Source organism: Bufo gargarizans, chromosome 1 (assembly GCF_014858855.1).
Source record: "Bufo gargarizans isolate SCDJY-AF-19 chromosome 1, ASM1485885v1, whole genome shotgun sequence".
NCBI classification, from domain to species: Eukaryota; Metazoa; Chordata; class Amphibia; order Anura; family Bufonidae; genus Bufo; species Bufo gargarizans.
The window spans coordinates 278,190,426-278,203,567 of record NC_058080.1 but is presented as its reverse complement, the minus strand read 5'-3'; the positions used below and the strand labels follow the sequence as shown (position 1 = coordinate 278,203,567).

At 42.3% G+C, this 13,142-nt stretch overlaps 1 protein-coding gene across 1 annotated transcript; it reads right to left on the bottom strand.

The window, feature by feature from the left end:
- Positions 1-641: 641 nt before the first annotated feature.
- Positions 642-1,580, bottom strand: LOC122926515 (olfactory receptor 52E8-like). Its single transcript, XM_044277906.1, has one exon. The coding sequence runs from the start codon at positions 1,578-1,580 to the stop codon at positions 642-644; it is 939 nt and encodes a 312-aa protein (XP_044133841.1).
- Positions 1,581-13,142: the final 11,562 nt, after the last annotated feature.

Genomic DNA, 13,142 nt, shown 5'->3' with positions numbered 1-13,142 from the left:
CGATCCGTCCCATTGAAATTAATGGGACGGCTTGGGTGTAAAAACTAATTTTGAGCTAAAAATATTTTTTCAGTTGGTCTTTATTAAAAATGTGGAGCCCTTTTCTCTATACAGGGCTGAGATGCTCTAGTAGCAGGATCAGAATTTTCTCTGCTCTGTCAGCCAGCTGACCTGATGGCTCCTTATCTCTGCTCTCTGTCCTTATAGCTCAGTGGCTTAAATAAGTGTTTATGACCTTTGATTAATTTAGAGATAAAGTTTATAAGCTGATGGGCACAAAGTGAGAGTGAAAAGTACATACACACAGCTAGAAAAACAGTTAACCCTGTGTGACTGAATAGCTCAATATTTTTAAATAAAGACCAATTGAAAAAAATTAGCTTTAGCCAAAAATGAGTAAAATGCATTCAATAAAACAAATTTCCCTCAAAGGTGTACATAGCTTTAAAAGACACCCCTTATTAGGCTGGCTCAGATGTCTGCAATACCTTGGTGTCTCTGGATATTATGGGCAAAATACACAGTAAATGTGGCCACAACTTGACCATCCGAAGCCCGTTTTCTACCCATTTGGCATTATTTCCAAAATCCCAGGAAAATAACGGTTAGTGAGGGTTATTTTATTAGCTCATGCAGTGAAGTCAGATGTTTTTCTGGCAGAACACTTTCAGTATCCGAATTCTGATCTCTGTGGTCCTTAGACCATAAATCAGTGGATTGACCAGGGCAGGAATGAGTAGATAGATGGCAGAGAGAAGATTGCTTGTATCCTGAGACACTGAATGAGACACCCTGTAGACAATGGATGATGACAGCCTGAAGAAGTAGACGATCAGGATGACCAGGATGTGTGTCCCACATGTGTGGAGGGACTTGTGTCTTGCAGCACTAGATATGGTCAGTGCTACACTCATGATGCTGCCATACGAGATACAGAGGACGCTCATGTCAAATATCATGGAGAAGACCCTCAGGCACAACCCCACCAGTTTATTTTTGGTGATGTTACCACAAGCCAAACTTAGCAGCGCCATGTGCTCACAAGCAAAATGGTGAATAATGTTTGAGTGGCAGAAATCTACCCTGGAAGCAAAGTAGATGACGGGACTTACAGTGGACACGCTGCGTACCACTGCCGCAATGGTCAGGAGGAGCAAGTTGTGCTTGGTCATTATATATGAATAACGCAGTGGTTTACAGATCGCAATATATCGATCCGGGGACATCATCAGCAGGATAGTGCAGTCCAACATGATTATGAAGTGAATGAAGAACATTTGAGTTAAACATCCAACCAGTGAAATGTGATTCTGATGGAAGAGGAATCCGAGGAGCATCTTTGGGATTGTGGTGGTCGCACCGCAGATGTTCACCCCACACAACAAGGAGATGAGAACATACATAGGAGCATGCAGAGAGATCTCCATCCGCACAGTGTGGATGATCATGATGTTGGTGACTAGGATCATGACATAGACGGCAAAGAATGGGATGAACAAGAGCCGTTGAGATTCACGGAAGCCAGGGAATCCCAACAGGATGAATTCTTGATGAGAGTAATGGACCATAGAGATGTTCATAGCATCAGCCACCGCAGTCAGGGCATTCAGAAGAACCAAGCACCTGTCAGGAGAAGAGACATGAGTCCTATGTCAGGTTTTATACAAACCGGATTCCAAAAAAGTTGGGACACTAAACAAATTGTGAATAAAAACTGAATGCAATGATGTGGAGACGGCAAATGTCAGTATTTTATTTGTAATAGAACGTAGATGACGGATCAAACGTTTAATCCGAGTAAATGTATCATTTTAAAGGAAAAATACGTTGATTCAAATTTTCACGGTGTCAACAAATCCCAAAAAAGTTGGGACAAGTAGCAATAAGAGGCTGGAAAAAGTAAATTTGAGCATAACGAAGAGCTGGAAGACCAATTAACACTAATTAGGTCAATTGGCAACATGATTGGGTATAAAAAGAGCTTCTCAGAGCGGCAGTGTCTCTCAGAAGCCAAGACGGGTAGAGGATCACCAATTCCCACAATGTTGCGCAGAAAGATAGTGGAGCAATATCAGAAAGGTGTTACCCAGCGAAACATTGCAAAGACTTTGCATCTATCATCATCAACTGTGCATAACATCATCCGAAGATTCAGAGAATCTGGAACAATCTCTGTGCGTAAGGGTCAAGGCCGTAAAACCATACTGGATGCCCGTGATCTCCGGGCCCTTACACGACACTGCACCACAAACAGGAATGCTACTGTAAAGGAAATCACAGAATGGGCTCAGGAATACTTCCAGAAACCATTGTCAGTGAACACAATCCACCGGGCCATCCGCCGCTGCCAGCTGAAACTCTACAGTGCAAAGAAGAAGCCATTTCTAAGCAAGATCCGCAAGCTCAGGCGTTTTCACTGGGCCAGGGATCATTTAAAATGGAGTGTGGCAAAATGGAAGACTGTTCTGTGGTCAGACGAGTCTTTTTGGAAATCTGGGACGCCATGTCACCCGGACCAAAGAGGACAAGGACAACCCAAGTTGTTATCAATGCTCAGTTCAGAAGCCTGCATCTCTGATGGTATGGGGTGGCATGAGTGCGTGTGGCATGGGCAGCTTGCATGTCTGGAAAGGCACCATCAATGCAGAAAAATATATTCAGGTTCTAGAACATCTGCTCCCATCCAGACGTCATCTCTTTCAGGGAAGACCCTGCATTTTCCAACAAGATAATGCCAGACCACATTCTGCATCAATCACAACATCATGGCTGCGTAGGAGAAGGATCCGGGTACTGAAATGGCCGGTCTGCAGTCCAGATCTGTCACCTATAGAGAACATTTGGCGCATCATAAAGAGGAAGGTGCAGCAAAGAAGGCCCAAGACGATGGAACAGTTAGAGGCCTGTATTAGACAAGAATGGGAGAGCATTCCTATTTCTAAACTTGAGAAACTGGTCTCCTTGGTCCCCAGACGTCTGCTGAGTGTTGTAAGAAGAAGGGGAGATGCCACACAGCGGGGAAAATGGCCTTGTCCCAACTTTTTGGAGATTTGTTGACACCATGAAATTCTGATTCAACATATTTTTCCCTTAAAATGGTACATTTTCTCAGTTTAAACTTTTGTTCCGTGATTTATGTTCTATTCTGAATAAAATATTAGAAGTTGGCGCCTCCACATCATTGCATCCAGTATTTATTCACGATTTGTATAGTGTCCCAACTTTTTGGGAATCCGGTTTGTATCTGGATAACACAAGATCCTTTCATCGTCTATTGCTGGAGGTGAGTTTCACCTGTTTTTACATTAAATTGTGATTTGCTCATCTGGCTCAGTGGTTAGGTCTGGTTCCTTGCAGTGTTAGAGTTCTAGGTTCAAATCCAACCAAGAACAACATCTACATGGCGTTTGTATGTTCTCCCTCAGTTTGCCTGGTTTTCCTCTGTTTTCTCCCACACTCCAAAGACAAACATTGTGAGCTCCACTGGAGACACCAAGTGAAGATAATGGTGTCAATTTTGTGGTGTAAAAATGCTGCAAGTCATGGAAATTGTGACATTTCAACGGCAACTGACAAAATTTTGCGACATTTAGTGATCCTTGCCACTTTTCACAGTGGCCTAGAACTAAAAGTGAGATTAGACCTGGATTATGCCTCATTTACTATCTGCTGCTTTTGCTTTTGTCGCAACAAAGACGCACCCCACGCCAGGCATACCCCACGCCAGGCATACCCCACACCAGGCATACCCCACGCCAGGCATACCCCACGCCAGGCATACCCCACGCCAGGCATACCCGGGTCTACTTTAACACGTAAAGGTGTAAACCACATTGCACTCACCCCACATATATTGTTAAGGTGCACCAGTTCATACATTTGGTGCCAGCTCACAAAGCAAAGCCAGACTGAAACCTGACGTTAAAAGCGACCTTACGTGATAAGTGACCCCCAATGTCTGCACAGCGCTGCTGAAGGTTCGCACTATTGAAGTGAATAAAATAAATACATTTGGTGATATTTTTTTTTGTCACCCCAAAAAATAAGTAGACTCTTTCTGACTGAAAGGGTCAATTTCCACCTGCAAGAGGCTTCTTATTTGTAAAGGCCCCGATACACATTAGTGTATTGTCGGCCAAACCGTCAGAGAAAGGTGGGTTCAGCCGACTGTTTAATGGGGAGCTCCCGACTCTCCCCAACAGATGATGTCGAAGAGAGAAGGATCAGGAGAAGTGAATGTTCTGATCCTTTTCTTCTCTTGGGACATAAGCCACCGCCAGAAGCATCCTGCAGAGGCTTTCTCTTCTGTCCCACATTTAGCTGAGCCAAATGTGCGAATGTGCGGGGAGACGGGAGGAATTCGGCTGAAGGATCATTCGCTGACATCTATTTAATGTTTCCCTTACGTATTTCTGCCCCTGTGTGCTAGGAGAAGAGATGGAAATGTTAATTTACTCAAACTAATCACTAATTAATTAGAGACCCCAGGATACGCAGCCCCTCACACCATTTGCTTTTTTCTGTCCTGCCTGCACATTTCTTTACAGCACAGAAACCTAACATTTTAACAGGGGTGTGTAGACTTTTTATATCCACTATATATATACTACAGAGGACAGAATACTGTATATAGATACTACAGAGGACAGAATACTGTATATATACTACAGAGGACAGAATACTGTATATATACTACAGAGGACAGTGTACTGTATATATACTACAGAGGACAGTATACTGTGTATATACTACAGAGGACAGTATGCTGTATATAGATACTACAGAGGACAGTATACTGTATATATACTACCGAGGACAGTATACTGTATATATACTACAGAGGATAGTATACTGTAAATATACTACAGAGGACAGTATACTGTGTATATACTACAGAGTACAGTATACTGTATATAGATACTACAGAGGACAGAATACTGTACATATACTGCAGAGGACAGAATACTGTATATATACTGCAGAGGATAGTATACTGTAAATATACTACAGAGGACAGAATACTGTATATATACTGCAGAGGATAGTATACTGTACATATACTACAGAGGACAGTATACTGTATATAGATACTACAGAGGACAGTATACTGTATATACACTACAGAGGACAGTATACTGTATATATACTACAGAGGACAGTGTACTGTATATATACTACAGAGGACAGTGTACTGTATGTATATACTACAGAGGAAAGTGTACTGTATATACACACTACAGAGGACAGTATACTGTATATATACTACAGAGGACAGAATACTGTATATAGATACTACAGAGGACAGAATACTGTACATATACTACAGAGGACAGTATACTGTACATATACTACAGAGGACAGTATACTGTATATATACTACAGAGGACAGTATACTGTATATACACTACAGAGGACAGTATACTGTACATATACTACAGAGGACAGAATACTGTACATATACTACAGAGGACAGCATACTGTATATATACTACAGAGGACAGAATACTGTATATAGATACTACAGAGGACAGAATACTGTACATATACTGCAGAGGACAGAATACTGTATATATACTACAGAGGACAGTATACTGTACATATACTACAGAGGACAGTATACTGTATATATACTACAGAGGACAGTATACTGTATATACACTACAGAGGACAGTATACTGTACATATACTACAGAGGACAGAATACTGTACATATACTACAGAGGACAGCATACTGTATATATACTACAGAGGACAGAATACTGTATATAGATACTACAGAGGACAGAATACTGTACATATACTGCAGAGGACAGAATACTGTATATATACTACAGAGGACAGTATACTGTACATATACTACAGAGGACAGTATACTGTATATATACTACAGAGGACAGTATACTGTATATACACTACAGAGGACAGTATACTGTACATATACTACAGAGGACAGAATACTGTACATATACTACAGAGGACAGCATACTGTATATATACTACAGAGGACAGAATACTGTACATATACTGCAGAGGACAGTATACTGTATATATACTACAGAGGACAGTATACTGTACATATACTACAGAGGACAGTATACTGTATATATACTACAGAGGACAGTATACTGTATATACACTACAGAGGACAGTATACTGTACATATACTACAGAGGACAGAATACTGTACATATACTACAGAGGACAGCATACTGTATATATACTAGAGAGGACAGCATACTGTATATATACTACAGAGGACAGAATACTGTACATATACTGCAGAGGACAGTATACTGTATATATACTACAGAGGACAGTGTACTGTATATATACTACAGAGGACAGTATACTGTATATATACTACAGATGACAGAATACTGTACATATACTGCAGAGGACAGAATACTGTATATAGATACTACAGAGGACAGAATACTGTATATATACTACAGAGGACAGAATACTGTATATAGATACTACAGAGAACAGAATACTGTATATATACTACAGAGGACAGAATACTGTATATATACTACAGAGGACAGAATACTGTAAATATACTACAGAGGACAGAATACTGTACATATACTGCAGAGGACAGAATACTGTATATAGATACTACAGAGGACAGAATACTGTATATATACTACAAAGGATAGTATACTGTATATATACTACAGAGGACAGAATACTGTACATATACTGCAGAGGACAATATACTGTATATATATACTACAGAGGACAGAATGCTGTATATATACTGCAGAGGACAATATACTGCATATACTATAGAGGACAGAATACTGTATATATACTGCAGAGGATAGTATACTGTAAATATACTACAGAGGACAGAATACTGTATATATACTACAGAGGATGGTATACTGTATATATACTACAGAGGACAGAATACTGTATATATACTGCAGAGGATAGTATACTGTATATATACTACAGAGGACAGAATACTGTATATATACTGCAGAGGATAGTATACTGTATATATACTACAGAGGACAGTATACTGTATATATACTGCAGAGGATAGTATACTGTATATATACTACAGAGGACAGTATACTGTATATATACTACAGAGGACAGAATACTGTATATATACTACAGGGGATAGTATACTGTATATATACTACAGAGGACAGAATACTGTATATATACTGCAGAGGATAGTATACTGTATATATACTACAGAGGACAGAATACTGTATATATACTGCAGAGGATAGTATACTGTATATATACTACAGAGGACAGAATACTGTATATATACTACAGAGGACAGTATACTGTATATATACTTCATAGGACAGTATACTGTATATATACTACAGAGGACACTATACTGTATATATACTACAGAGGACAGTATACTATATATATATACTACCGAGGACAGAATACTGTATATATACTACAGAGGACAGTATACTGTATATATATATATACTGCAGAGGATAGTATACTGTATATATACTACATAGGACAGTTTACTGTATATATACTATAGAGGACAGTATACTGTATATATACTGCAGAGGACAGTATACTGTGTATATACTGCAGAGGATAGTATACTGTATATATACTACAGAGGACAGTATACTGTATATATACTACATAGGACAGTATACTGTATATATACTGCAGAGGACAGTATACTGTATATATACAATGGAGGACAGTACACTGTATATATACTACAGAGCACAGTATATTGTATATTTCCCATTTCGTCCTACGGCAGCACAGAATGGGTTAACTTTGTTCTCATCTGATCCTAGGACCGCCCACCTAGATAAAAGGTACAGATTAAAACAATTAAATCATTAGTAGTGACCTATAAAGGCTGCTTCCTCCAGAACCTCCTTGTGTTTTTTTATTGTCCTCATCGGAGGATGAAGCCCACCTATGATCCTCCTTGGAGATGGCCGTTTGTACCTTGTTTTTTCCAGGTCAAGGCCGGAGAGTGGTTTCAGCCATGTATGTTTCCCTGGCTCCACTCTCGTCCCGCTTACCTCCCACCTGCGTCCCTTCAGCGTCCGGCCATTGCTTTGGCTGTTAAGCGCTGTACCGCTCGGGTATTGCCGCTTCCGATTTCCCGCATGTGGAACGCATCGTGGGCGCCAAATTCAAATCTCAGGTATAAAAAGTGGGACTATGCAGAGCTCAGATGCCTGGTACTTAGGCAGCTGAGCTCTAGCGGTTTGAAGGTATTGCCTGTCCTATTGTCAGGCAGTTAACCCCTGACTACCCTGCTATTTTTTTATTGGATGACTTATACCTCCTTTTTGTTTTTTAGATGTCCTCCACTTCCAGCAAGAGGGCTCGCAAGAGCAAACACAGATTGTGTCAGGGTTGTGATCAACCTCTTCCTGATGACTTCCTGCAGGATCTCTGCCTCAGGTGTTTCCAGGACACACAGGAAACTATACCTGCAAAAAAGAAACAGAGAGCTGAGTCTGTACGCTGCATCTCCTGTCTGCAGCCCTTACTGGGAGACCATACCTCTAACATCTGTGAGCAGTGCTCCCATCCAGGTGAAGCGTCAGATGACGACACCACCGAGCTGATGTCCCTGTTTAGGGCTTTCCTCAAACAATCGAAGTAAAAAAAGTCATCAAAAAAGAGGAGACGTCGGTCTTCCTCCTCTGTGGATTCAAGATCAGAAGGCGAAATCTCCTCTAGTTCTGAGGCTCCTGTTCTAGAAGATAACTTTCTATTTAACAAATCTGATACGAATCATCTAATTAAAGAAGTGAAGAGTATCATGGAGACCAGTAAAGAAAGGGCCAGTAGCCATGACGAGGATAATCTCTTCTACTTCCCGAAGAAGAAGGCATCGGTGTTTCCAGGTCACCCTGTTCTTGATGCAGTTATGCGTAAAGAGTGGGAACATCCAGTGGCAAGGCTGAACTTAGGCTCCAGATTCAGAGCAGTGTATAAGACGGATCCGGCGGAATCCTCAAGCTGGGAAGGCCCTGCTAGGGTAGACCCAGCAGTGACGAGATTAGCCAGGAAATCATTTTTTCCATCAGATGACTCAGCCTTGTTGAAGGACCCTAAGGAGAGGAAGGCGGATGGCCTCCTCAAGAGGTCACACACCTACCTGGCGTCTCTTAATAAAGCGGCCATGGCATCAGTCCCAGTGGCGCGAGCTCTCAGAGTATGGTTAAGCCATCTTGGCAGGGACATTGAAGACGGTGTCTCCAGAGAAGAACTCCTGAAACAAATACCTAACCTGAAACTGGCAGCAGAATTCCTCTGTGATTTCCCAGTAGATACGATAAGGTTTACGGCGAAGAACATGGCTCTCACGAACTCCATACGAAGATCGCTCTGGTTAAAGCTCTGGTCTGGGGATCCATCTTCAAAGAACAATTTATGTTCCCTCCCTTTTGAGCCGGGAGAATTGTTCGGGTCTCACCTGAATAAACTGTTGGAAGCAAATATGGAGGATAAAGTATTAAATTTTCCTCAGACCAAGCGGAAGGATAAACCCAGGAGTTTTCGTTCCTACAGACAGGATCCCAGAAGATCAGGATATAGAGGTCGCTCAAACCGAGGAAGATCTGACCGTAGAACTTGTGGTTCGTCGGAGAAATCTAAGAAGAAAACGGAAGAGAATAGGCCTCAGAAGCAGGAATTCTGACGCCAGAATTGTAAGGTTGGAGGTCGATTATCCCATTTTTACCAGAGCTGGCTTCAAATTACATCAGACAGCTGGGCTCTGGACATCATACGAAATGGCTACAATCTGGAGTTCAATCACGCACCAAAGGACAGGTTTAATGGAAACAAACCAAGGGATCCACAGATTTTTCTTTTGTTAAGAGAGTTCATAGAAAAGGGAGCTTTGGAACCAGTTCCAGACGATTCAAAGAACTCTGGAATCTACTCCAGAATTTTCTGCGTACCCAAACGGAATGGGAAGAGTCGGCTAATTATAGACCTGCGCTACTTAAACCGTCATCTAAAGAAGATCCATTTCAAGATGGAAACGATAAGGTCCATCGCTGCTGTCCTCAGGAAGAACCTGTTCATGGCTTCTTTAGATCTCAAAGACGCCTATCTGCATATTCCGATAAATCCACAGTCAAGAAGATTCCTGAGAGTTGCCATCAAAAGAGGCGGAAACATTTTGCGGTACCAGTTCAGGTTATGTTCAGCCCCGAGGATATTCACGAAGATAGCAGTACTTATTGCAGTAGAACTTTGCCTGAGGGGGATCCAAATCTTCCCATACCTAGACGACTGGTTGCTGGTAGCCGGTACAGAGAAACTCCTGCATCAACATCTGGAGCAGACGGTGGGCCTCTTACAATCTGTGGGTTTCCTAATAAATTGGGAAAAATCGGATACGGTCCCAGCAACATCCAAGATCTTCCTGGGGTTTCTAGTAAACACTGTCACCATGAAGCTCTATCTTCCTATGCCAAAGGTGGAAGCACTGAAGAAGGAGATGAGAACCCTGATGTCCCTCCACTCCCCTTCAGTACGAAGGGTTATGAAAACTCTGGGTCATATGACGTCAGTTTCAGAAGCTGTCCCTTGGGCAAATATCCACAGCAGGGATCTTCAGATGAATATGCTGCGAGCTTGGCGACTCTCCAGACTCAGTTTGGACGCGAGAATAACGCTGGAACCAGCGACAATTCAGTCCCTCATATGGTGGTTACGCACAGAAAATTTAGTCAAAGGAAAGAGCTTCCAGTTCCTGTCTCCGGTCATCATAACTACGGATGCCTCCGGCCAAGGATGGGGAGCCCTTCTTCTGGACAAGTGGGTGCAAGGCCTCTGGACGCACGAGGACAGGATGAAATCTTCGAACTACAAGGAGCTGAAGGCGGTTCTGTTGGCTCTTCGCCACTTCAAGGCTGATATAGTGGGGAGATCCGTTCTGATCCGTTCGGACAACTTGACTACTGTATTCTACCTGAACAAACAGGGAGGTACGAGGAGCGGACTTATTCTGGAGCTGTGCAAAACTATCTTCAGCTGGGCGGAATCACACCTGCTGGAACTAAAAGCAGCGCATATCAGGGGCTGCTGCAATAAGCAAGCGGATCGTCTGAGCAGGAAGACGGTGAACCAAGCCGAATGGGAGCTCAATCAGTCCGTTTTTTCACCAGATTACAGAGAAGTGGGGCTCTCCTGCATGGGATCTGATGGCGACAGCAAAGAACAGAAAATTGAGCAGGTTTTGTTCACTGAACAGCTTCGACAGTCCAACAGTGGTGGACGCCTTCTCCATGAGCTGGGAACGCCTATTCATCTATATATTTCCCCCGGTACCTCTCATCCCGAGAGTTCTTCGGAAAATAGCAGAAGAGAAGCCTCAGGCCATTATGATCGCGCCTTTTTGGCCGAGAAGGTCGTGGTTTCCCCTTCTACTTCACTTGTCCAGGGGGAACTTCTGGAGACTTCCCCTGCGGCCAGATCTCCTGTTGCAGAACAACCTGTATCATCAGAATCTACAACGTCTACACCTTACGGCCTGGAGGCTAAAAGAAGCAGACTGGAGAGAAGGGGCTTGTCACAATCGGTAATCAACACCCTGCTGGCTTCTAGGAAAGACTCTACCAACAGAAAGTACGCTAAAGTCTGGCGAAAATTTCTATCCTGGATGTCACAGACCAGCCATGAAACCATCAATATTTCTTCCATCTTGCAGTTCCTTCAAGATGGGTTCCAGAAAGGGCTCAAGCCAAATACGTTAAGATCCCACATGACAGCAATAAACTCGGTAACAGAAAATGAATTCCTTCATCATCCTTTGATATTCCGGTTTTTTAAGGCAATCAAGAGGCTCAAACCTGTTCATAGAGACCCGGTTCCCATCTGGGATCTTGCTCTGGTACTAAAAAGGCTTGCAGCTCCCCCATTTGAGCCATTACAGGAAGTGGACTACAAATGGCTCTCCTGCAAGACTCTATTCCTTACAGCAATTACGTCTGCCAAAAGACTGGGGGAACTTCAGGCATTGTCTTCAAAATTCCCATACTTACGTTTCCTGCCAGATGGGGTTCTACTTCGTTCTATGCCAGCTTTTTTGCCTAAAATCCCTTCAACAGCAAACAAAAATAGAGAGTCGTTCCTCCCAGTATTCTTTCCTGAGCCTCTGGACGAGAACCAGAAACTCTTACATACATTGGATGTTAAAAGAGCTCTACTTATCTATTTGCAAAGAACAAGAGAATTCAGAACAGTAGAAAACCTTTATGTCCTCTTCTCTGGGCCAAGAAAGGGTTCTTCTCCTTCTAAAGATACTTTGGCAAGATGGATCAAAGCCACTATAATGGAAACCTATTCTCTGGAAGAGATACCACCTCCATTTCCAGTGAGAGCACATTCCACAAGGGCCACGGCTACTTCTTGGGCAGAGGTCGCACAGGTCTCGATTGAAGAAATCTGCAATGCAGCATCCTGGTCTTCATCCCTGACCTTCGTCAAGCATTATCGTTTGGATGTTAACGCTAGGAGCTCAGCCTTTGGTACCGGGGTTCTGTCTGCAGCTCTGAGTGAAGATACCCCCCCTTGTGATCTATGAAAATCCCATTCTGTGCTGCCGTAGGACGAAATGGGAAAGGAAAAATTCTTACCTGGGATTTTACTTTCCTTGAGTCCGTAGGCAGCACAAGTTCACCCTCCCTAATACATTTCTTATTGTTTTTTTGGCATAATTCTTGGTCTGAGTCTATTTGTATTAACACAAGGAGGTTCTGGAGGAAGCAGCCTTTATAGGTCACTACTAATGATTTAATTGTTTTAATCTGTACCTTTTTATCTAGGTGGGCGGTCCGGGGATCGGATGAGAACAAAGTTAACCCATTCTGTGCTGCCTACGGACTCAAGGAAAGTAAAATCCCAGGTAAGAATTTTTCCTATACTACTGAGGAGAATATACTCTAAATATACTACAGAGGACATTATACTGCATATATACTGCAGAGGACAGTATACTGTACATACAGGTGAAACTCGAAAAATTTGAATATTGTGCAAAGTTCATTTATTTCAGTAATGCAACTTAAAAGGTGAAACTAACATATGAGACTCATTACAGGCAGCGAGATATTCCAAGCCTTTATTTGTTATAATTTGGATGATTATGGCTTACAGTT